This window comes from Myotis nattereri, assembly GCF_964212035.1.
Source record: "Myotis nattereri genome assembly, chromosome: 1".
Classification (NCBI taxonomy): domain Eukaryota; kingdom Metazoa; phylum Chordata; class Mammalia; order Chiroptera; family Vespertilionidae; genus Myotis; species Myotis nattereri.
The window spans coordinates 54,395,692-54,421,832 of NC_138075.1; the positions used below are offsets into that span (position 1 = coordinate 54,395,692).

The 26,141-nt window shown below is 38.0% G+C and overlaps 1 protein-coding gene across 2 annotated transcripts in view; it reads left to right on the plus strand.

Annotated features, from left to right (window-relative positions):
- The window catches only part of ZNF280D (zinc finger protein 280D), a 115,541-nt gene that overhangs the window by 75,039 nt on the left and 14,361 nt on the right, over positions 1-26,141 (plus strand). For both annotated transcript variants that reach the window (XM_081093317.1, XM_081093318.1), the window contains 5 exons: positions 53-193; positions 5,783-5,845; positions 16,236-16,354; positions 16,504-16,540; positions 25,865-25,910. In XM_081093317.1, the coding sequence (XP_080949443.1) occupies positions 53-193; positions 5,783-5,845; positions 16,236-16,354; positions 16,504-16,540; positions 25,865-25,910 (406 nt within the window). The remainder of the gene's footprint in view (positions 1-52; positions 194-5,782; positions 5,846-16,235; positions 16,355-16,503; positions 16,541-25,864; positions 25,911-26,141) is intronic.

A 26,141-nucleotide genomic window follows, 5' to 3' on the forward strand; every position in this document is an offset into this window, starting at 1 on the left:
ATTATTTTTGTTTTAAAATATATTGTTACCATTTTCTTTATATCTCCATAAGGTATCGTCGGGGAATTCAAAGGTGCATTGAGTGTTTTTCCGAAATAAAAGATCTTTCAAATCACTTTCCTACATATGTCCACTGTAGTTTTTGCAGATACAACACTAGCTGTAGCAAAGCCTATGTGAATCATATGATGAGGTAAGATGAGTTAAACATCTGTAATTACCAATTGAATTATAATACAACAGGTTTGGTTTTTAAAAACAGTTATCCTGTTAGAAACCAATTTTTCTGTTCAAGGAGCTAAAAACATCTAGCAATAGAGAATTTCTAGGATAATGTCTGGTACTGTTTTCCAGCATAGTAACTCATAAAATTACTGTAACTAAAATTGTAAGAACATTTAGACTAAATAAATTATATAGGTCTGTTTGAGAAATAGTTTTTGATGGGAATTTCTTTTTCCTATAGGACTTTCAAAATGGTTATTTTTAAAGATAAAAATTTAAATGTTTCAAATATATTTACCAAACAAATGCATGTAATCTCATGAGTGTTATTCTCTTCAAAGCAGTCACTTTGAGAGACTCCAGGATTTTCAGTGGTGCTAAGAACTTGATTGAATCTGTTTCTCTCTCATCCCTCTGTCCACCTATCTGTCAAGCTATCTATCCTTGCATTCAGTCAGTAAAATGAGAAACTATTCTAGTTATGATGCCATTATTGGAATTTTTTCATTAATTCACTCAACTTAGAATATTTGAGTACCTAGTATATATGTACAGTATGTAGAGAAAGCCTCACAGATCACATTCATTTGTATCTTATTAGTAGAATCATCTTTTAGGATGGATTTTATTTGTTAAAAATAGTAAAAAATTGTTCAGATATAAACTAGTTAGATTGTTTCCTTTTTAAAAAAGTCAGAATTAAAGTATAATGAAAGTGATTTTCTCATAAATCATAACATGACCTTTATGTTACTTTCTGATAATTATCAGCTGCTCCTCTCAAGAATTCTCCCACCTTTCTTGATTGCTTCCACACCTTTCTCACAGTTCTCCCTCCTCCCCACCCCCCTTAATTAACCTAACCTTATGATACCTTACTTTTTGTGCCAGCACTTTACATCAACTTTTAAGTTATTGTATCCCCCTTTTTACCTTGTAGCATTATAATCTCATCATATGTATGTTTATTTCTTTTGAATTAATATTTCCCTGTCACTTTCAGAGCTTTGACTCCTCTTTCCAAAGTCCAACAGCACTTCTCTAACTTTATAGTCAACCTCACCCTCAGGGTGATCTGATTTGATTGTTGCTTTGTTTTTGTTCTAGATTTCTTTTTTTTAAATATATTTTATTGATTTTTAACAGAGAGGAAGGGAGAGGGATAGAGAGTTAGAAACATCGATGAGAGAGAAACATCGATCAGCTGCCTCCTGCACATCCCCCACTCAGGAATGTGCCCGCAACCAAGGTACATTCCCTTGACCGGAATCGAACCTGGGACCCTTGAGTCCGCAGGCTGACGCTCTATCCACTGAGCCAAACCGGTTAGGGCTAGATTTCTTTAAAAAAAAAATGTTTTTATTGATTTTAGAAAGAGAGGAAGGGAGAGGGAGAGATAGAAACAGTGATGAGAGAAACATCAGATGGCTGCCTCCTGCACACCCTCTACTGGGGGTCGAGCCTGAAACCCCAAGCATGTGACCTTGCTGGGAATCTAACCGGTGACCGCTTGGGACTACCAGCTGAGCCGCACCAGCTGGGCTCTTTTAGAATTCTTAACCTAACTCGTTTATATCTGAACAATTTTTTTTCCCTATTATCTTCATCCCAACGTTGATCTCAGAAATAATGATGTTCTCCTTCTACAAAGTTAACCCTGATGTTCTACTTCTACAGAGTTAACCCTATTCCTCATCTCTTCTGGTTCTTCCACCACCTTATTCACTTAACTTGCTACTTTATCTCCTCTCAACCAGGTTCCTTCTGCTTACATTTTTTTTTTTTAATCCTCACCGGAGGATATTTTTCCATTGATTTCAGAAAGAGTAGAAGAGAGAGGGAAAGACAGAGAGAAATACTGATGTGAGAGAAACACATTGATTATTTGCCTCTTTGCACATGCCCCAACCAGGGCCGGGGAGGAGCCTGTAACCGAGGTGCATGCCCTTGGCCAGGAACGAACCCAGAACCCAGGACCCTTCAGTTTGCAGGCTGACACTCTATCCACTAAGCCAAACCAGCTAGGGCTACACACATTTTGAGGTTTTGGTTTTTTTTTTAAGATGGAGATTTGTCTCTACTGCCTACTTTCCTTATTTCTTGTCTTTCTCTCACTGTTTTACATTGGTACAAAGTGTTTGTTACTAGCTTATTATTTCTTTACCCTTAAATTTGAGTATCATCCCCACCTGCCAACTAACCATGCCCTTTAAAGATGATCTGTGTTGTCATTCACTTTTGAAACTATTCTCCTCAGCTTCTGTTAAACTGTTACCACTCTTTTTCTTCTTCCTTTTTGGCTACTCCTCTACTTCATTGCCTTTTCTTTCTCCAACATTCTTGCCTCTTTACATTTCCATTGCTGGTAACTTAACCAATGTCACTTTTACCTTTCAACTTTAAATCTTTCCACTTTAATGCTTAGTTTTCCAGAGAGCCAACTGTATATTTTTAATTATTTTATAGAAAATTTCCTTTGACTCACTGGCATCTAAAAGGAACAAAATTAAGCCAAACATTATATCATCTGCAGAAATCAGACAACTGCCACCCAGATAACTCTTTCAGGGCATCATCTGTTTGACTGGAGCACCAGCTGGAAATAACTCACTGTTCCAAGTTTCTTAAGCTCATGAAGTTCTCTTGATTTGCCACTTTGCATGGCTTCCTGCATACCCCACCTCCTGCATTTTGCCACTTTGCCTCCCAACTACTGCAGTGGTATACACCTATATTCCATTTCCTCTAAACCAGGCCTCAAGTGTTCCTTCTCCCAGTATACGTCTGTGTGAAGCTTCTTATTCTGTGACAAATATGCTGCTGCCCCAAATGGGGCTTTAAATCTGACCTTAATTTACAGGGGTTCAGATTGGAAAATCTTGTGTCATTCTACCCTTCCAACTCTCATTTATCATATACTTCCCACTTGTCCTATACAACCTCCAAATCCATTCTGTTCCAAAACATTTTCAATGAGCCCGACTCCCATACCCTTTTCCCAATTCCTCAGTGAGCCCCAACCTTGCATTTCATTGTCATCACACATGCGAAGCTCTTATTCATTATTAGCTTCCTATGGAACTGAAAGCTTCCACTGCCACTCTTAGGGTGTGGTAGATCCCCTTTCCTTTTTCTCTACTTCACTGGTGCTCTTGCCTCACTGCCTTTGGTATCTCCCATTGAATGGCCCATCAGTACCACTGCCCATTTTGGATTCTTGTTATAACCTTGAGTTCTGTAGGTTCAGAAGTTACATTTTCTCCAGAGGATGAGTACATTTAATTCCTATCCATACCACCTCTGTACTCTCAATTGGTCTTTTCCCCTCTGGTCTTAAATCTGCCCCAGTCATTCTTTCTATAAAGACTCCCATCCTCCTGAGTTGACTACTCTTTTCCAGAGTAAAATCTCTTCCTGTACTCATTTTTGATAGTGGTTTTCCTTATTTTTGTTAGTCCCTGTCCTTCCTTTCAGTTGGCCTTCTTTGAAATGTTTGGTCACCACAACCACTCACAAGGATCATTCCTTCCTTTGAGTTGTGTACTGTTCATTGATTCTGCCTTCTATTACATTTGTTTGTGTCTGAATATCTCCTTGAAAGACGGGGCTCTTTGTATTTACCATGTCATCTACAACATTACAAACAGCAATTGATAGTTATTATTTGTTATAATTATAAAAGGCTCTACATAAAATCTCAAAAGAGGATATTCAGAAGTAGTGATGCAATTGGAGCATTTTTGGAATAAGACTCTTTCAAGGTAGATCATTAAACATGTAATTTTTAAGGATTTTTTTTAAGTGGAGCATTATTTGAGTGTGGTAGTTTTATTACACCTTATAGCTTTTAGGTAGCAATAGGAGACTCCTAAAATAATCCAAACAAATTGCTGTATGTTAGTATTTTTCCTCAACGTGATGTATAAGAAGGCTTTTTCTCTACATATAATAAAGTTAGCAGCCATAAGTACTGTATGTTAATATCTCCTTTTCTAGTGGAGTTTGCTGTTTGCTAAGAAGTATGACAGGCTCATGGAGAAGAATCAGAAAAATCCTTATTTTAATCTAAGCTTCACAATTTATCTATTAATTTTCTTTGTGACGTTTGGCAAGTTATTTAGTCTGACTCCCAGTTTTATTTTCTTCAAATGAAAGTTACTCTGATTATTAAAGGAAATGTAAGATTTAAAGTGCTTAATAATATGATTTGCATTTAGGAAGCATTCGAGTAATTATAGCTATTTTTTTCTAAGTTGTCAATATTAGCTGTTGTGGATAAAGTCCTTGCCATTGGTTTTCACAATTTAGTAGGAGAGATATACTATTTACCTAGCTTAATGTGATAAACAAATTACCATGAGAGCACAGTGGAGGTAAGAACAAATTCTTTAAAGAAGAGATAAGGGAAGGTGTCCTATAAATGATATTTCACGTAGGCTTTGAAGAGTGATTTAAAAAATTACCAAAGAAAAAGAATGTTGGTAAAATAATATTATTCCTATACAATAAATAAGACAGAGTACTGAATTTTCATAAGATATGCTTGAGTTTCGTGTATATTTTGTATAGATTTATTGGTTCTAACTAATTGTCAGTAGAAGGACAGTTAAGTAACTGTATAGCTGGCTTCCTGTCTACAGTCCCCAGGTGATGCTGATTTTAAATCCATGACTCCACTTTTAGTGATATTGTGTTAAACTAATCCTGTCTTTCTAGTACAGGGAAGCATTCCTTACCATATATAAAAGGGTATATAGTGTTGCTCAGTGGTTGTGCATCGACCCATGAACCAGGAGGTCACAGTTGGATTCTAGGTCAGGGCATATGCCTAAGTTTCAGCTCAATCCCCAATAGGGGGCATACAGGAGGCATGAACAATGATTCTCTCTCCCTACCTCGCTCTGAAATCAATAAAAACATATAAAAGGGTATATAAAAGCAATATTTGGTTACAAAGGTTGTTTAGGGTTTTCTGTTCTGTGCTTAGTGGAAGCATTATTTTGACTCATGAGTTTTGCTTTAAATTTTTTTTAAACCCCTGCTAGTAACTACAAAGAACTCTCTAAATGTTTGATTTTATAAATGCTAAACAGTGGCATTTAGCTTGTGTATTGTTTACTTGCAAGAAGATCATTTAGACTCTACCCCTCCCTCCCCAACATGAATATGTTAAGATTAGAAAACAATTTAATGATTATTCTTGATAACTGTTTATATCATAGTAAAAAATTAGCAAAAAATTAAAATTGCTTTTAACTCTTCAACAGATAAGAAAATTAATCTGTGCTTTACTTTTTAAAAAACTTGAATATTTACTTTGTGTAATGATAAGGGTACTGATTATATAAGCAAATACATAGGGAAATTTGTATATTAGAAAATAGGTAAAATGGAGTGTAAGATAAAATATAGAATTACCCAGGATGACAAACATTATTTTATTTATACCATGATGTTTTACTCAAAACTAGAAACTTAATTATAGACTTGAAATATAGCTATAAATTAATGTGAATACTATAGAATAAAACTAATAAAATCTGTTTTGTCTCTCCAGCTTTCACAGTAACCGCCCAAGTAAAAGGTTTTGTATTTTTAAGGAGCATTCAAGAAATCTCAGGTAACTAGTTGATTTTTTAAAATTCTTTCTATTGAAAAACTTTATGACTTAAATTTTTTACATAATATCTTCAATGAGATATAATTCATATATCATGCAATTCACACACTTAAATTGTATAATTAATAGTTTTTTAATCTATTCACCAAGTTGTGCAGTCATCGCCACAGTTAATATTAGTACATTTTTATCACTCCAAACAGTAATTCTGTACTCATTAAGGTTATCCCCATTTCCTTCCAATTCCACCAAAAGTAACCTCTAATCTTCTGTCTGTTTATATAGATTTGCCTATTCTGGACATTTCATATAAATGGAATGGTACATTATGTGATCTTTTATGATTGGCTTCTTCCATTTAGCATATTTTACATGTTCACGTGTATATATCAGTACGTCATTTTTTATTGCTCAGTAGTATTCCATTGTATGGGTATACCATAGTTTGTTTATCCATTAGGTTATTTTAACTTTGAAGCCATTATTATTATAGATGCTGCTATGAACATTTGTGTAAAAGTTTTTGTCTGGGCATGTCTTTTTCGTTTCTCTTTAGTATATATCTGGGATTGGAATTGCTGGGTTATATGGTAACTGTTGAGCCTTTGAGGATCTGCCAGACTGCTTTACAAAGTATCTCAACTATCTTATACTAGAGGCCCGGTGCACAAAAATTTGTGCACTGGGGGGCGGGGGGGCTTCAGCCCGGCCTGTGCCCTCTCGCAGTCTGCAACCCCTCTGGGGATGTCCACCTGCTGGCTTTGGCCCGCTCCCCGGGGGGAACGGGCCTAAGTGGGCAGTCAGACATCCCTCTGGCAGACAGGGAGCCCTCGAAGGATGTCCACTTGCCAGCGGGGAGCAGGCCTCAGCTGCACTCGGACATCCTTAACTCTGCTAAGGAGGCAGGAGAGGCTCCTGCCACCACCACTGTGCTGGCAGCCATCAGCCTGGCTTGTGGCTGAGCAGAGTTCCCCCTATGGGAGCGCACTGACCACCAGGGGGCAGCTCCTGCATTGAGCATCTGCCCTCTGGTGGTCACTGTGTGTGTCATAGTGACCAGTCATTCCCAGTCATTCTGCTGTTAGGGTCAGTTTGCATATTACCCTTTTACCATATAGGATAGAGGCCTGGTGCATGGGTGGGGGACAGCTGGTTTGCCCTGAAGGGTGTCCCGGATCAGGGTGGGGGTCCTGCTGGGGTGCCTAAGCAAGCCTGGGTGAGGGGCTGAGGGCCATTTTCAGGCTGGCCAAGCCCCCCAGTGACCCAAGCTCCTAGCCTCTCCTTTTTTTCTTTTTTCTATTTTTTTCTGGGATTTATTTTTCTTTTATAATTGAAACTTTGTAGCTTTGAGCGGAGCCCAGGTCCTGGCAACCCAGGCTCCCAGCCCCTCCTTGAGCAGAGGCCACTGTTGGCTGGAAGCAGGTATCTGGGATTTATTTATCTTCTATAATTGGAACTTTGTAGCCTTGAGCGGAGACAGGGCCTGCCAGGGCAGGCGGGAAGCTTGGCTTCCTCCATCGCCAGGGGCAACCCAAGCCTCCTGCTCGCTCCAGCTCTGTGGCTGCTGCCATCTTAGTTGGGTTAATTTGCATAATCACTCCTGATTGGCTTGTGGGCGTGGCATGAGTGTAACAGAGGGGCGGTTAATTTGCATGTTTCTATTTTATTATATAGGATTCCCACTAGCAGCATATGAGGGTTCAAGTTTCTCCACATCTTTGCCTACATTTGTTGTTATATCTTTTTTATTATAGCTACCTAGTGGGTGTAAGGTGGTAACTCATTGTGCTTTTTATTTTAAACCTGATGTTGGGATGTCCAATTTGGAAATCTAAATGTCTGCTACTGTCCTTAGACTAGAGATATGAATAGCCTATATTCTTTTGCTGAATTTGTTTTAGTAATAACAAGTGGTGTCAAAATGAAGTAAAAAGAGAACAAAAATTTTAAATTGTATTCTTTCCCCTGTGCTTCACTCCATCTCTCCCTACCTCCTTTTTTGCTTAATTTTTCTCTAGAAATCAATTTCATCTTTCATCTGATATACCTTGTACTTTACCTTTTTATTTATTTATTCAATATATTTTATTGATTTTTTACAGAGAGAAAGGGAGAGGGATTGAGAGTTAGAAACATCAATGAGAGAGAGAAGCATCAATCATCTGCCTCCTGCGCACTCCCTAGTGGGGTGTGCCCACAACCAAGGTACATGCTCTTGACTGGAATCGAACCTGGGACCCTTGAGTCCGCAGGCCGACGCTCTGTCCCAGGGGTGGGCAAACTTTTTGACTCGAGGGCCACAGTGGGTTCTTAAACTGGACCGGAGGGCCAGAACAAAAGCATGGATGGAGTGTTTGTGTGAACTAATATAAATTCAAAGTAAACATCATTACATAAAAGGGTATGGTCTTTTTTTTTTTTTTTAGTTTTATTCATTTCAAACGGGCTGGATTCGGCCCGCGGGCCGTAATTTGCCCATGGCTGCTCTATCCAGTGAGCCAAACCAGCCAGGGCTGTGCTTTACCTTTTTAATTTTCTGTGTCCTATTACTCGAATCTCTGTGGTTTGGATTTTTGTCTATGACATGCATTGATTAGTATACTCAGTAAATATTTGTTGAATAAATTAAAGTATAGGTTGAAAATGATTTATGTGGACACTAGCTCCCATCTACGATGTTGGACCAGTAGCTTACAGGGAAATGAAATTTGATTCAGTTTAAAAAGTATTTTAGTGGTAATTTTAAAGCATTAATTGAGTTCAGTGAAATAGATTAAGTTATATTAGATGTTGCCTTTACTAAAAATTTTTATAAGAATTAAAAGAAAAACTGTGGTACATATACACAATGGAATACTATGCTGCTGTAAAAAAGAAGGAATTCTTACCATTTGCAACAGCATGGATGGAACTGGAGAGCATTATGCTAAGTGAAATAAGCCAGTCAGTGAAAGAAAAATACCACATGATCTCACTCATTCATGGATAATAAAGACCATTATAAACTGATGAACAAAAATAGATACAGAGGCAGAGCAGTATCAAACAGACTGTCAAACTACAGTGGGAAGGCTGGGGAGAGTTGGGGGGCGAGAAGGGGGGTGGTAAGAGATCAACCGAAGGACTTCTATGCATGCATATAAACATAACCAATGGACATAAGACGCTGGGGGTGGGGGGGGAGACCGGGGGAATGTCAAGGGGGGGGGAGGGGGAGGAGACATATGTAATACTCTTTGTAATATTTTAAGCAATAAAAAAAAGAATTAAAAGGTTTTCATTTTAAAGATGAAATTTTAGTTTTAGTCTTATCTCACTGTTGTCAAGCTTAATTGTGTGTTCTGTTTTTAAGTGATCTATGTTATTTTAAAAATCTGGGATTTTTTCCCTCTACTTCAATAGTTATCAAGTTGAAAATAAGTCAATTCCTATGAATGGAGTATAGCATACTTATAATTGTATAGAACAGTATTTTTTTTATAATCCTTTATTATAATGGAATATTCATTCTTTATCTCTTTACTAGAGGCCTGGTGCACAAAAATTTGTGCACTCGGGGGGGAGGGGGGTCCCTCAGCCCGGCCTGTGCCCTCTAGCAGTCTGGGACCCCTTGGGAGATAACGACCTGCTGGCTTAGGCCTGCTCCCGGGTTGCAGAGGGCAGGCCCAATCCCTAGGTGCAGCCCCTGGTCGGGCTCAGAGCAGGGCCGATTGGGGGGTTGGGGCACCACCCTGTCACGCACAGAGCAGGGCCAATCCGGGGGTTGGGGCACTGCCCCCTGTCACACACAGAGCAGGGCCCATCAGGGGGTTGGGGCTCTGTACCCTGTCATGCACAGAGCAGGGCCCATCAGGGGGTTGGGGAGCTCCCCCCATCACTCACAGAGTAGGTCCGATAGGGGAGTTGGGGCACTGTCCCCTGTCACACACACAGCAGGGCAGATCAGTGGGTTGGGGCGCCGCCCTCTATCACCCACAGAGCAGGGCCCATCAGGGGGTTGGGGCTCCGTACCCTGTCATGCACAGAGCAAGGCTAATCAGGGGGTTGAGGAGCTCCCCCCTGTCACTCACAGAGTAGGTCCGATAGGGGAGTTGGGGCACCGTCCCCTGTCACACACAGAGCAGGGCGGATCAGTGGGTTGGGGCGCCGCCCTCTATCACCCACAGAGCAGGGCCGATCAGGGGGTTGGGGCGCCGCCACTCTCACACTCAGGGCAGGGCCGATGGGGAGGTTATGGCTCTACCCCGTCACACACAGAGCAGGGCCTGGGGGGGGGGGGCCGTTGGGGTGCCGCACCGTCACACATAGAGCAGGGCCGATCAGGGTGTTTGGGCGCTGCCCCCTGTCATGCTGATCCCGGTGCTGGGAGGCATATTACCTTTTACTATATAGGGTAGAGGCCTGGTGCATGGGTGGGGCCAGCTGGTTTGCCCTGAAGGGTGTCCTGGATCAGGGTGGGGGTCCCTACTGGGGTGCCTGGCCAGCTTGGGTGAGGGGATGATGGCTGTTTGCAGCTGGTCACACACCCTTCAGGGTGGGGGTCCCCACTGGGGTGCCTGGCCAGTCTGGGTGAGGGGCTGAGGGCTGTTTTCAGGCTGGGAGTGACTGAACTCCCAAACGCTCCTTTTTTCCTTTTTTTTTTTTTTTTTTTTTTTTATTCTGGGCCAGCTTTAGCTTGAGGCTTGGCTCCAGCTCTTAGGCCCTCGCTCCTGAAAGTAGGTTTCTGGCCTGTGCATACAATGCTGTGAATCTGCTGGCTGAAGTCAGGTGGTATTTGTTACAATGTTTCTTAAACTGCCAGCTCAGAGGCCTGCAGCCGCGGGCGGGGAACGTTGGTTTCCTCCAACGATCCTCCGTCACTGAGGCAAGCAAGCCTCATGTTAGTTTCAAGCTGCCTGGCTGCCCGCCGCCATCTTGGCTGACAGTTAATTTGCATATCTCGCTGATTAGCCAATGAAAAGGGTAACGGTCGTACGCCAATTACCATGTTTCTCTTTTATTAGTGTAGATTATGTATCTATCATGTACATAATATGATGAAGTCTTACAACCAGTCTTCAGGGAATATACAGTTTATTGGATGGGAGATATAGGTGAACATAAATAACTAATAATGCTAGGAAGATTTATTTTTAAATATATTTTATTGATTTTTTACAGAGAGAAAGGGAGAGGGATAGAGAGTTAGAAACATCAATGAGAGAGAAACATCGATCAGCTGCCTCCTACACACCTCCTACTGGGGATGTGCCTGCAACCAAGGTACATGCCCTTGACTGGAATCAAACCTGGGACCTTTCAGTCCGCAGGCCAATCCTTTATCCACTGAGCCAAACCGGTTAGGGCCGCAAGGAAGATTTTAATAAGTGCAGTGAAGACTATTTTTTTCAAAGGGGAGAGGTTATTTTAATAATCTGGATAGGTGTTAATTATACTTTGCTTTAAAGGATGAATATTGTTTATACTGATAGAAGAGACACAGCGGCATTGAAGTTGGAAGAAATAGCATTAATAAAAGTACAAAAATGAAAAAGTAGAAGGCTTATAGACAGAATACCTAGTAACAAATGAACGGAGCATGAAGTTAATATAGTAAGGTTGAAGTCTGGGGCAATGGTTTTGAGCTTAGAGCCAGTGAAAGCATTGAAAATAAGGCTGAGGAGTTTGGGCTTAATTTGGAGGGCACTCAAGAACCTTAGATGTTCTACATAATATCAAGTAAGACCTTAAGGAACGTTGAATTGAAAATACCCTTCTCACCTTCAACAGTAGGGTGAGTTCTAGATGCATGAATTCTATAGATTAGAACTATTTGGTAGTTTTGAATGATTTAGTAAGGACTTGAGTAAAATGTTGAGGTGGTATTGCATCTCTTTAAGAATATGGACTCTGGAATCTAAGTGCTCAATTTAAAACCTGATCCTGACCATAACCATCTCTATGTCCTTGGTAGAATACTAAGTTAACTGTCCTCTATAAAAAGATAATTAATAGTTTTTTTGGGTGGGTGTAAGATTTAGATGAGATGCTATGTCTAAATTTGTTAGGCTGGCATACAATAAGTACTCAATAAATTGTTAATATTATAAAATGCTTGGCATATTGACCATTTTAAGGGAGGAGATATAGAGATAATTATAGTTTGAGCTTTATTGTTAGAGGAAAGGGCATAATGAGACAGTCAGAAGGAGTTGATTTGAGGAGGAAATACATGATTTTAGTTTTATGGTCAGTTTTGTTATGCTAGTGTGACATATAGGTGTAAATACACAGTAGACCAAGCATGTCAAACTCGTGGCCCACGGCCACATGTGGCCCACAACGAATATTTTTGCAGCCTAGCCAGTATAACGGTATGTAAGAATAAAAGTTTTGTAACTTAATTTTTACAATATCCTGTTATACATAATTATAATAACGAACTACAACGTTCGCTGATGACTGACTACTATAATCACATTGCATTCATTTCCCTTACGCGCAGGCGCACCATTTCTCTCCACTAACACTAGCAGCTATTATTTTAGCAGCCAATGGCCACATCATTAGTCTTGGACTGACTTGTTTGGTGTGCGCAACAGGAAATATTTCACTTTCGGAGAGCAAGAAAAATAGGTTTATTTGCGTTACCCTTATTAATTTGTGCAGTTATTCAGTGTCTGGTAAGTTAATGTTTAAGAAAAAATATTAATTTTTATTAAGATGTTCTATTATTTTATGTTAACGATTACTCATTTATTTCAGCCCGTTGTCAGCATGTGTCTCTATTGAAATAAACCTATGTTTCTATGAAATTGAAGCTTTTTTTTTTGCGGCCCACATAAACCTTGTTTATTTGGCCCGTGTTAGCCTTTGAGTTTGACATGCTTGCAGTAGAGCTTCATGGGAGAAGTCAGTCTATGGTATGTTACTTGTTTGTATTTGTATATTGGTAAAATGCTCAAATATTTAAAGTTTGTGGTGAATTTCCAAAGTATATTTTAGACTTTGTAAAATTGACAGTAACAATGATAGCATTACATGATCTTTTTTTTAACCTAAGCAAAAATAATATATTAGCAGGATTCTAAAGAATCTCATAGGCCCCTGAGAGGAGGAAGTACAGCTAGAACAAAAAAGGGAACCAGAAAGCCATCACTTACTGACATGACTTTTCTCTAGTCTAACCCACTGAGGCAGGATGATCTTGTCTTCATTAATTTCTCTAGAGTTGGTTTCCATTCTCCTTTCTTTGTGCAGCCCAGTCCTGTCTATTGATGACCCAATAGTAATCTGAGCCTCCTACATTTTCCCAGATCAAGGAATTTTATTATAAATTTGTAATTACAAATTCTTGTTTAGAGAAGGCTTGATTTAGGCATTCCACCCTGGTCCAATTAACTATATCCTGTAGAATAGGCATTTAGCTACTTTTTACCATTGAGACCACTTTTAGTGTCTGCGAGGGCAGTTTGTTAATAGAAAAGAACACACATCAACATATCTACATATATAAAAGGCTAATATGCTAAGTGTCCCTCCCACCATCTGACTAGTTGCTATGATGTGCACTGACCACGAGGGGGCAGACACTTAACATGAGCTGCTGAGCTGCAGTGATTTGGCAGTGGCGGTTCTTGGGTGATGCACCCCAAAGCCAGAGTAGAGGGAGCCTGATTCCTCCCAGGGCTGCACAATTCCACCTTCAGCCGTGGGTTACGTTGGTTCTGGGGCACTGTCGGCCCTAAATCTGGTTTACTGCCCACTTTTGTTTGAGTTCCACACCCTGTACAACAGCAACTTTGCAGAGTGCTCTCTCACACTCCAGGACCCCTCGGGATGTCAGAGAGCCGGTTTAGGCCCGATCTCCACAGGCCAGGCCAAGGGACCCCACCTGCTGGAAGGACCCTGCTCACTCCAAAGATGCCAGGGAGGGACTGAGGGATGTTGGTTCCAGGGTGTGTCTCGCCTGTCTTGCCCAGTCCCACCCCACCAGCCACCTTCTAATTAATTTCCTTTCAATATGCACGAATCTGTTCGCCAGGCCACTAGTGTGTGTCTGTGTGTATATGTGTGTGTGTGTGTATATATATATATATATATATATATATATATATAGTCACTAAAGTTATTTAAATCTTAACTTCCCTTAAGCTTTTAAGTTTAACGTAAAAATATTGCATTTAGAAATCAAGTACATTTTAATAATCACTTTCTAGAGGGCCTTTAATGTTTGATAAGATTCATTTAAGTTGAACAGACTAAGTTTTTTAAACAGTCCCATTTGCAACTCCAGTTCTTTTAATCAACTTAACATCATTTATACATTTAATATATTTCCTTTTCTTTTAAACAGCACTTTAAATGCTTGACTAAACAAGCTCCCAAGTTCTTAACTCTTAAAATATAATAAATTAAACATATAGTGAACTTTTAAGTTTTCTGAAACCTTCACATACTTTTGCAGGCTTAATAATATTTAAAAATACCTTTCAACTAAAAATCAAATGTTTAAACACATTTTTAGGAGAATCTTAAGGCCACTGTGACACACTGTAATATACCAATTATGTTTAAATATTTTAAGTAGCAAATACTACCTAGTTTATTCTAATGAGTCTAAAAACTGTTCCTTAATGCAACAGAAAGTATTGATGACTGTGGAAATTGTTTCCTAGGCTTTTTGAAAATTTATAATCATTACATATTTCATTTAAGAACTACAGCACTTGGTGTTTGGTAAGGAAACGAGTAGTTCAGGCCCCAGCAAGTGGGCCAGTTCACAGTGCAAGGATGATTGGGAACTCAGGCTTTGGACTTCAGTCGTGAAATAACTAATTCACTTTAATTAACGAATTCAATGTTAAGTGAGAATAATATATGTTGTGATTAAGAATAAAAATAATATATAGAAAAACCTTTAACACATAGTATGCAATCAGTGACATGTAGTATACTACATGATGTATATATTTAAAACCTTAACATTTCTCTTCTAATTTTTTTCTCACCTAAATAAAACACTAGATTATAGATTTGTTAGGGCACAGACTGTATTTTTTTTCACTTATACTTACAATACAGTACAGTAGTAGTACAGTATGTGTAAAGACAGCCTTAGTAAATATAGTTTGAATGAATGATTACTATACCCTTGCATTGCAGATGATGGAGGTACAGGTGGATTGTGACTTGTTGCAGTGACACAAGTTGTTAGTGGAACCAGTACTGGGCTTTAGGTCTCTTAACTCCTAGCTTTTAGCAACTGGTCTGAGAAGTAAAAGTTTATAAAAAGAATACTTTCTGTAAATAAATGATAGCATGATTTGGATATGGCTATGCCATTTTTCTAGAGAATTATTTTTGTTATACCAAGTTTATATAACAAAAATAAGATCAACAGTTTGACACAACAAGCCAATTATGAAAAAACTAGTGGCTCGGTGCACAAAATTCTGCACATTAAAAGGGAATTAATTAGAGGAAATATTTTAATATTGCCATTTGCCCTTTCTCTATAAAAGAAGTGTTAGAGATGAAAGAAAATTAGTAAAATGTATATGAAAATCTCCCTTCTGTCAGAGTCTGGGGCACACTGAGGGACCTAGAGTGAAGTCCCCGCCCACCACCCGCACGCGCTTTGAAAACACAGGAGACCCAGACCTGGCTGGCCCCACCCCCATTGGGTGAGACCCAGACCCAGCCGGCCCCACCTCCGTCAAGCCCCTCTGGCGGGGACACAGCCTCAGGTCCCTGGGCCCAGCACTGGGGTAGGGGGAGCGGCCTGAGGTCTCCCAGCCCATCGCCTGGGCAGGGGTGAGACCTGAGGTCTCCGGTCCAGTGCCTGGGGGGAGGTACGGCCTGAGTTCTCCTGGCCCAGCACCTGGGCGGAAGCGCAGCCTGAGGTCTCCTGGTCCAGCGCCTGGGCGGGGATGCGGCCTGAGGTCTCCTGGCCCAGCACCTGAGTGGGGGGTGGCTTGAGGTCTCCCAGCCCAGCGCTTGGGCGGGGGGCGTGGCCTGAGGTCCCTCGCCCCGGACAGGCGCCATGCAGGTCCCTGCTGTTTGGTTGTGATGTTACGGCGTCCCAGCTAATTTGCTTATTTCTCTATTATTAGTTTAGATCAGGGGCCCTCAAACTTTTTAAATGGGGCCAGTTCACTGTCCCTCAGACCGTTGGAGGGCCGGACTATAGTTTAAAAAGAAACTATGAACAAATGCCTATGCACACTGCACATATCTTATTTTGAAGTAAAAAAAAAAACACAAACGGGAACAAATACAATATTTGTATTTGCATGTGGTCTGCGGGCCGTAGTTTGAGGACCCCTAGTTTAGATAATCACTGAACTTATTTATGGATTTTCATAAAAGATAAAACAACTTTTATACTGTTTGCTTTTTTTTTTTTTAGGGGCATTACTCTGGTGTGCCTTGATTGTGATTTCCTAGCTGATGTTTCTGGCTTTGATAATATGGCTGCACACTTGAGTCAGCAGGAAACTCATACTTGTCAAGTTGTAGTAGAGAAAGGTAAGTATATATACAATTGTGTTACTTTGGATTTTCGATATTTTTTTTACTATTTTTGGTCAGCCACAATATAGATTCTTAATAAAATCATTGCTCTCGCTCATCATATTTCATCAGTTTTAAATAGAAAACTTTTTTTCTAATTTCAGTTTCTGCTCGGATTCCAACTTCTGAACATCTTTCTGAGTAAGTTTAATTTTTATTCATTGTATTTTGCTTTGATGGATTTTAGCACTATTGCATTTTTAAATGTATCATTAATAGAAATGAAAAATATTAAAGTATTTTGTGTTTTTTTTGTTCTTTTTAAAGCTGCTTGTTGAAATAGGTTCCTGCTCTATGGAGCTCGTGACCTGGTGCGAGACCAGTTGGAATTTCCTAAGTTCAAAGTTCTGAGATGTTTTCTTACACAAAGGCAGTTAAGCAGCCAAGTTCATGACACTAGTTCTCATTATTCAGCTTTTTTCAGCTTCAAATGAGACTAGGTTCTTTATTCCACCTTATTTTTGTGTCAGGTTGACATATCTTAACATATGTTGTTTTCTCCAGTTGGCTCTTTCCAAAATAACTTTTGTTGCTATAGTCATTTCTTACTTTGCTTAAAATAATTTGTGTTTTTCTCTGTTGTACTTGCCTTCAGAATAATACATTTCAAATGATATGGCTGTTTGTCTTTTTGTCTATTTTGTCTGCTTTCTTAATTTCTTATAGACCTTAAGTGTTTAGGCCCGATGATTGTCTTTTTCTTCTTTCGTTGTCTGTCATTGTGCTATTTTTCTTATTTTTCAGATGCAGAAGCAGCCCAGAGATTTCAAAAAATGTCCAGGGTACACCTGGACAGTGTCCCCCTTCGATGGACACAACTGGTGCCTATTCTCTCTTTCCAAGGAATGTGAATAATTTTACAGTGGGACCTGCTCTAGGTTGTGGTCTCAAGAAATCAGGTCTTGGGGAGACTTCCTTACTTCAAGACTGGCCTCCCATAAGGTTGATGCTAATTTACCCAGAGATGGCCTCAAAGCCCACCAAATTGAGCACAAATTTCCACTGGGTTCTTTGGCTCTTGATCTTAAGCTGGTGGGTCACTTCTGGCCAAGAAAAGCCCACCAAATCAATACTTCAGTCCAAGTTGAAGTTTAGTCATTTTGACTGCTCCCCTTTAATCTTCCTCTTGCATGAATGCAGTCCAAGGAGTATAAAAGCTTTTGTTGTTAGGAAGCCATAGTTATTTTCATGTCCTTGGAACAACAGGTCTCTACAATTATGTTCCAAAATTACAGTTATTTTTATTGTCATTTAAAATATATTACCCAGTTCTAGCTCTATAGTTTTCAACAATACTAATTCTCAGCCTTTTTATTTTGAATAAGTTATTTTTAATAGTTTGTTTTATGTTTTCCAAATTTACTGATATTATGTTTATTTTTATACTCTACTGTTCTTTAAAACTGTTTAGTGTTTGCTCTGTTTTGCCAAAACTTCCAAGAGATTCCCTATAATTCTCTACAGATTCTTTATGGCTGCCTTACTTAGAGCTTTTTAATTTGGCTGTTATTTATACCCTTAGATGTTATTATATCCTCTCTTATTTTGGGATTATTATTAATGTTATCTTAATAAGTATGGGTTCTAAGCTGTAAAGAATTAACAAAACCTTTTGTAGATAGTAAAACAAGTTTTAAAGTTACATATTTGGCTAACACATAGTATCTAATTAACCATTAATGAAGTTTTTTGGGGTAAAAGTAACATTAAAAAATATAGGGGTGCCCCAGCCAGTTAGCTCAGTTAGTTGGAGTGTCTTCCTGTACACCAAAAAAGGCTGTGGGTTTGACTCTCAGTCAGAGCACATACCTAGGTTGTGGGTTCGATCCCCAGTTTTTTTGTGAGACAAGTCAATGTTTCCCTTTCACATAGGTATCTCCACCCCTTCCCCCGCCCCCCATCACGCTCTCTCCCCACTCCCTCTCTTTTTCCCTCCTTCTCTTCCTTTCTCTCTAAAATCAATAAACATATCCTCAGGTAAGGATGTAAAAAAATAGAAAAAATATATGGGGGATAACAATGCACTTGTTTTTTTCATGTATATATTTTTTCACATATACATGTATATTAAAAAATTGACATTTGTTTATTTTAAAGACAAGCAAGTCACCTTTTGTGATCTTAGTTGCCAAAGGATAGGCAGACTCTAAAAGTATGACTCAGTTGTGGTTTTTTACTCTAAAATGAGAACTATTTTACTTTGAAACAGATTAAAGCCAGTTTCAATGATTATTTACAGTGTAATGTGTTCCTTGCAATTAATAATCAAAAAATTTAATCCATTAGTTTTAAACTTCCAAATTAATTTCTATATTAATGATTGTCCAAAAGCTCTGAAAGTGGTTTATAGATGGACTTGGTGATATACTAGTTTTTATTTCTTTATCTGTCTCTAGGAAAGTTTTATCATTCACCTTTCTATGTAATTAAAAATAACACTTCATAATTTTGCCCAGAAACAACATCTTTCCATTGTTAACATAAATTCCTTTTTCACTTACAGATATTTGTTCTGCATTGGTTATAGTTTAAAAATAGGATAAAATACATTCTTGATATAACAGTAAAGGAGCACTGCTTTTTGTTCTTCCATTGGACTTTATTTTCTTGTTTAAACTCTTCAAGTTCTGTCATCTGTAAATTTTTAAAAAAGAGGTTTAAATAAAACACTTAAGGTGCTAAGTACCAAATTTGCTTATCTTAGACAGTTGAATTTAATTTGGTGCTAACTAGTTTTAGCTTGAGTCTGATCAAGTTATTCTAAATAGTTTATTCACCTGATCAGAAATTACCATTCCATGCATGTGTGCTTTTGATTACCACTGAATAAAAATTGAGATTGGGACATTTTGAATCTATCAGCACTCTTAGAAAAAGTGGCTCCTAAACTACAGAGATATGGATTCTTGCCCTATTTTGTCACATTTTGGTAAAACACCTCATCTCTTTTGGACCTCATTTACTTACTCCGTGAATATTTCTTGAGCATCTACTTTATGTCTGGCCCTGTTATAGGTGCTAAAGAAATGGACTGAAATCTCTGCCTCGTGAAGCTTATGATTTAATGGTGAAAGATAATAAAAATTAAAAGATATACTATATTAAATGGTGGTCAATACTATGGAGAAAACTGAAATTAGGGAAGGGGGGATTAGGAGTAAGTGGCAGTTTGTAGACTGCCATTTAAAATTCGATGGTCAGGGAAGGCCTCACTGAGAGACGATATTTAGGTAGAGACCTGGAAGAACTGCAAAGAGCCTGTTTTGGCTGCCGTTGATTGAACAAGAGGGAGGCTAGTAGGAGATGGGGCCTGCAAAGTAGTGTGGGCCATGTTGTATAGGACCTTACCAACCATTGTAAGGCATTTGATTTTAACTCTGAGATAAGCCATCAGAGGATTTTGAGTAGAGCATTGTTTTATACCTCAGTAAAACTCGAAATCAACAATAAAACCTTAAATACAGAAGAGTGCTATATTACTTTAGCTGCTGTCTTGAGAATTAACTATAGAAGACCAACAGCAGAATCAGAGAGATTAGTTAGGGGGCTGTTGTAATAATCTAGGAAGGAGATGGTGGGATCCTAGGCTAAGCTGCCTGCAATGTAGGCCTTCCGCGGTTTGATTTTGGATATATTTTGAATTTGTTGATTTGGATGTGAAGTATGAGAGAAAGTGTTGAGAATTATTCCACACTTCCTGGTCTGAGCAACTGGAAAGATGGCATTGATATTATATAAAGTAGAAAAGGCTTGGAGAAATAGACTCAGGAGGGAAGTTCCATGAGGATTGATCTGCTACATGTTTTAGTTTGAGATAACTATAGAAATCAAGTGGAAATGCCATTAACCTGTATAAGTTTAGAGGAGTGTTCTAGGTGGTAATTATCATTTAGCATTTTAAAGTGTCATGGGAATGAATACAAGGAGAACTGAAATATGAGTAAGATCAGTGTATTGAATCACTGTCAGTATCCTGGTTATGATATTGTACTATAATTTTGTAGGATGTCATCATTGAGGAAAAGTGCACAAAGTGTACATGGAATCTCTGTATTATTATTATAACTGCATATGCATATACAATTGTCCCAAAATAAATTCAATTTAAAAGGCCATGGGACTATATGAGGTCACCAAGGGATACAGTAGAGATAGAGAGAGGGCAAGGTCCACAGATTGAGCCAGGGGCCATCATATACGAAACAACTGAATAGATGACCAGACAGGCTGAGTGGGGTGATAAGGTCAGGGGGGGTTAGTGAGGGACAACCAAACGACTGAACAGCAGGCTGTGTGGGGTGACCAGGACAGCAGAGGTGCAGTTTGGGGTGACATGCTGGTGGGGGTGGGCAGTTGGGGGTGACAAGGCTGGCAGGGGTGCCAGTTAGGGGCGACCAGTCAGGCAGGTGAGCAGTGAGGAGCTAGCGGTCCAGGATTGTGAGAGGGATGTCTGACTGCCGGTTTAGGCCCTATCCTAGGGTGCAGGCTGGGCTGTGGGACCCCCCCGCAACCCCCATGCACGAATTTCGTGCACTGGGCCTCTAGTTGTATATAGTAAAAGCCTAGGTGGCATCGCACGGCATTACAAGATGACCACCCTCACATTGTCACAGATGGCCACCACAAGTTGGTCACCACACGATGGCAGGCAGGGAAGAGCAGTTGGGGGTGAATGGGCCAGCCTGGGAGGGCAGTTGGGGGGCGATCAGGCTGGCAGGGGAGGGCATTTGGGGACGAGATCAGGCCTACAGGGGAGGGCAGTTGGGAACAAGATCAGGCCAGCAGGGCAGGGCAGTTGGGCAAAATCCAGCTGGCAGGGGAGAGCAATTGGGGGCGATTCGGCCTGCAGGGGAGCAGTTAGGTGTCAATCAGGCCGGCAGGGGAGTGGTTAGGGGGCGATCAGGCTGGCAGGCAGAAGCGGTTAGGGGCAGTCAGGCAGACAGGCAGGCCAGCGGTTAGGAGCCAGCAGTCCCAGATTGTGAGAGGTATGTCCCAGATTGGAGAGGGTACAGGCTGGGTTGAGGGACACCTCTCCGTGCACGAATTTCATGCACCGGGCCTCTAGTACTCTTAACAAAAAAGTAATTCTCTTACATTTCTGTAAAAGAAGGTAACTAGGTCAGTATTTTCCAAACTCTGTTTTTTAGAACTAATTTCAATAATTTATAAATTGTTTTGAGGATAATGTTTCCATGGTCAAATAAGTTTAGGAAATACAAATTAAAGTTTCAGAGATTCTTTAATATGGGATTTTTTGGGTCTGTGAATACCGCAGAGAATATTTATTTGACCTTGGTCATGCTCTGGATGATGATTTTGGGGTTATTTGTATAGAAGTTATGATTTGAATTGTTCCTAAGGATGTGGTATACAAGACTGAACAGGTCTGAATGGTAAATATTTCCATATGAATGTTCTACAGGCACCACAAATGCAGTATGTCCAAAATGGAATTCATTTTTTTCTGCAGCATATGCTTTTCTCTCCTTGAATTGTCTTTTTTGATTATTGGCATTTCCATTCTCTTGTGACTCAAGGCAGACATATGGGGGCTCATATTTGCGCTTCTCATTTACATTTATCGAGTTGGTACTTATATTCTGTTGATTTTATCTTGTTTTTATCATCTGCTAAACTTTGTCTTCTGCTTTACTTAAGACAGTCATTAACTGTTCTTTATATGGACGCCTGACTAGAGCCTACTCTCTTTTAATATGTCCTTCTCTTTCTGTTGCACAAATCTGATCATATTTTCCTATTAACCTTAGAATAAAGTTCTTAGCAAAAACACTTTAGCATGGTAATCAAGACTTTTTCTGAAATGGCCCTTCCTATCTCTGCATCTTCAAGTTATTCTTCCTTGTTCCCTACAACCAATCATATGGGATCACTCAGGGTATCATGTAATTGCCATCTTGTTTTTTATTTCTTTGCCTTTACTCTGCTTGAATCCCTTTCCCTGTTTTGCTTTTTTATTTTTATTTAATCCTCACCCAAGGACATATTGATTGTTAGAGAGAGGTGGGGGAGAGAGGGGGCGGAAAACAAATCAATGGATTGCCTCCCATATTGCACCCCAACCAAGATTGAACCCGCAGTCTAGGTATATGCCCTGACCAGGAATTGAAACCATGACTTTTCAGTGTTCAGGACAATGCTCCAACAAACCTAGCCACACCATCCAGAGGTTTGCTCTTGCTGCAAACCAAATTCCCTGTTGCGTATTCACTCTGTCCTTGCCTCTTTCACCTTCATAGTAACGTAGTACTTTCTTTATACAGCCACTGAGTCCTATAGATGTTTCTTTTCTAGCACTTTACAATTCTGTAAACATTTGCTTCAGTATGTTTCCTTAACAGTGAATTTCTTGAAAGGAGGGACTGTGTATTAACTTTGGACTGGAACTCTTAGCACAGTTACCTGATGTATGTGCAGCCCGGTAAATGTTTAGCTCAGTTACCCTTTCCATATATAATATCTATTAACGCCTCTTAGAACAAATGATCAGAAATGGTGCATTAGATTTTTACTATTATTTATTAGTATGATGATTAGTATCTTAAATTTAATCCTGAATGTTTACTAGTAAGTGTAGGGTATTGAGAATTGGTTGTCTTTACTACTGGCTAGTTGTACAACCTCTTTCCAGCTCTTTTATAGTATGCTTACAAATATTCTTAAATTGAAGATTAAATTTTGAAAATCAGCATTGAAATTTTTGGTTTTTAAATGTTATTGGAAAGAAAGAGTGTGGCCTGGCTGAAATGAATCAACATTTTCTCCCTTATAGCTCCTTTCCCCACCCAATGGTATGTGTATAGTGTGAATGAAATTTCAAAAGAACATACTAATGTAATTGACCCAAAATATTCATTTTACATGTAACTTTGGATCATCTGACCTGCAGAATAATGAAAGTAGGGACATTTATTTCATTTTCAACTTCAGAGGGAAGAGATTGTCTTTGAGAAATATATCAAAGATTTATTTCAGCAGGTTTATATACAGAAGAAAAATTACTTATTTGTAATCATGATCTCTAGTTCTTTGTTGTTGAAATTGATCACCAGTCAGTCTTGTTTTCTTTACATTGAAGTCTTAAATAGTGTTTGTTTGAAATGCTATACAACATTTTTCTATAAAAAATTATGACAACATTCACAGGTAAAAAGTGTAATTATGTAATGGCAGGTCCTTAGCTCAGAACTTTGAGCTTAGCAAATTTTCACTATCTTCTACCAAGCAATTCAATATCTCAAATGATGACTATTTCAGCAAGTATCTTTAATGAATAAAAATTACAGGTAAAAACTTTTTCTTTTCAAAAAATGTTAATGATGTATTCATAGTGCATTGTAATTTGTTAATCTTAAGTATGCTTTCATAGTTACAAAAATGTAGTATATATTTTAGTGATGAATGTGGGAATTCAATGAAATTTTAGTATACTTTTCTAATTTTTTTTTTAGATTTGTTTTTCTAAATGTTTTTACTGGTTATTATAATTCTATTTCTTAAACAGAATACAAATATGATTAAAACCCAAACAAAATTGGCATCCCAATTTTGATAAACCTCTTAAGGCTAGTTATTTTAAGAATTTATTTTGTTCTTATTTATCAGTTTCTTAGCCAGTAAAATGTAGAGTAATAAAAAAACTCTGTTACCAACCTCCATTGCAGAGATTACAAGGACTCAATGTCGCCAGTTGAAATGCAATAATAGTAACATGCTTAATTAGTAGCTTTCATTTTAATTGCTGCATAGCATCAATTTATTAGAATAGCTATATGTGTAAATGGTTATCATGATAATGTTTCTTAAGAATTAAAGTCTTTGCTGAAAAGGAAAGGCTTTTATAAAATACTCTTAAATTGCTTTGTGACCAATTTGTTTCAGTTTTTCAAACTAAGTTTAAGATTATTAAGTTTAAGATTATTAGAAATAAAAATCAATTGTAATTTACAAATTTATTTCAAAATTTCATTAACCCAATACCTACTTTTTGTTTCATCAGACTAATTTTTATGTTTTCTTACTGCTTTATACATGTTAATCTTAAAACTATTATTTTTCCATATATAAAATCATTAAAGCAGTGAAGTTGTACTGTACACTTGATGTTATTTCATTTTTATAAATATTATTGTTTACAATTAAATACTTGAGAGAATTACAAATCTTTAACCCAAAAATGATTGACATTTGTGCATTTTGCTCACTTTTTGTGCAAATTTTCTTCATTTACATTTGTTTAGTAACTTAGTTCTAATTATTTTAATATACTACCAATATAGTTCTTATGCACACAAGGACATGCTCTATTTTAAATTGTTTGCAATTTCACCTAATAACTAAAACATAGGTAAGTAATTGTACATAGTTAAATTATTAAAATATAGTAAGGCACTAGCATTGTATAGACATAATTTTTAGAATTTTTCCTAAGAGAATGGGTAAAGAAAAGGGTTTTTTTGCAAATTCCATATTTCAAATACTAACTATGAGAGTAGCTTTTAGCATGGTTGATGCTCTATTCTACTAGATGTCTTCATTTGTGTTCATGAAATTTAAGTTAGCATAGTTGTTGCTAATGTTAAATATATTAATACTTAAGTATAGCTATTAAACTTTCATAAAGTTATGAAATACTCAACTCTATTAATGGCATTTCAGATCCGGTCGGCCTCCTAATTATACAGATTTTAATATATCAGCAAATGATATTTAGTCATCAATAGTTTCTGAAAAATATTTTGGAAAAGTTAGTTTTTATATTAATTATTTTAAAAGTTTTGCCGAAACCGGTTTGGCTAAGTGGATAGAGCGTCGGCCTGCGGACTGAAAGGTCCCAGGTTCGATTCTGGTCAAGGGCATGTACTTTGGTTGCAGGCACATCCCCAGTAGGAGTGTGCAGGAGGCAGCTGATCGATGTTTCTCTCTCATCGATGTTTCTAACTCTCTATCTCTCTCCCTTCCTCTCTGTAAAAAATCAATGAAATATATAGAAAAAAATAAAATAAAAGTTTCATAGGTAGTATATGCCTTTGTTAATATAAGAAGTTACAATTGGTATAGTTTTAGAAATCAAGAAGTTTAAAAAAATTATAGTTAATATTTGAACTATGCTTATAAAGGTTTTTAAGAGAATACAGCCTCCAAAATTCTAAATTTCTGTGATTTTTATCACCTCTAAGTAAGTTAATTGTAATAGATATTGAAATTGCATTATCATATTGAATTTTACCATAGATGAAATATATTATCTCACTTTTTAAGTCCTAAAATACTAGTCAATATTAATGCATATCACATATATTAATCATATAGCCTACTTTTATTTTTTAAAGAGTAAATTTTTTTGAAACTGTTTTATTAATGTGTTATGCCATTTATTTAAAATTGTACTGTTTTATCTGTTTCCATTGTAATTATAAAAAATTTAATACTTATTTTGTTTTCAAGATTAAAAAATGAAGCTCCCACTAAGGAACAAAAACCTGTGTCTGAGGTAAATTTTGTCTTATTTTATATCTTAAAGATTTATACATTAGAAAGTATTGTTGGTGTGGTTTTTTAGAAAAAAAGTTTTGTTTTTTTTTTTTTTAGAAAAAAAGTTTTAATTCAATGTGCTTACATTGATAACAATTGTTGGCATGTTAACAGGAAAAAATTGAAATTATTAAAAATTATTTCATTAGATATAAAAAATATTTAATACTAAGTAAAACTGTAAGATGGT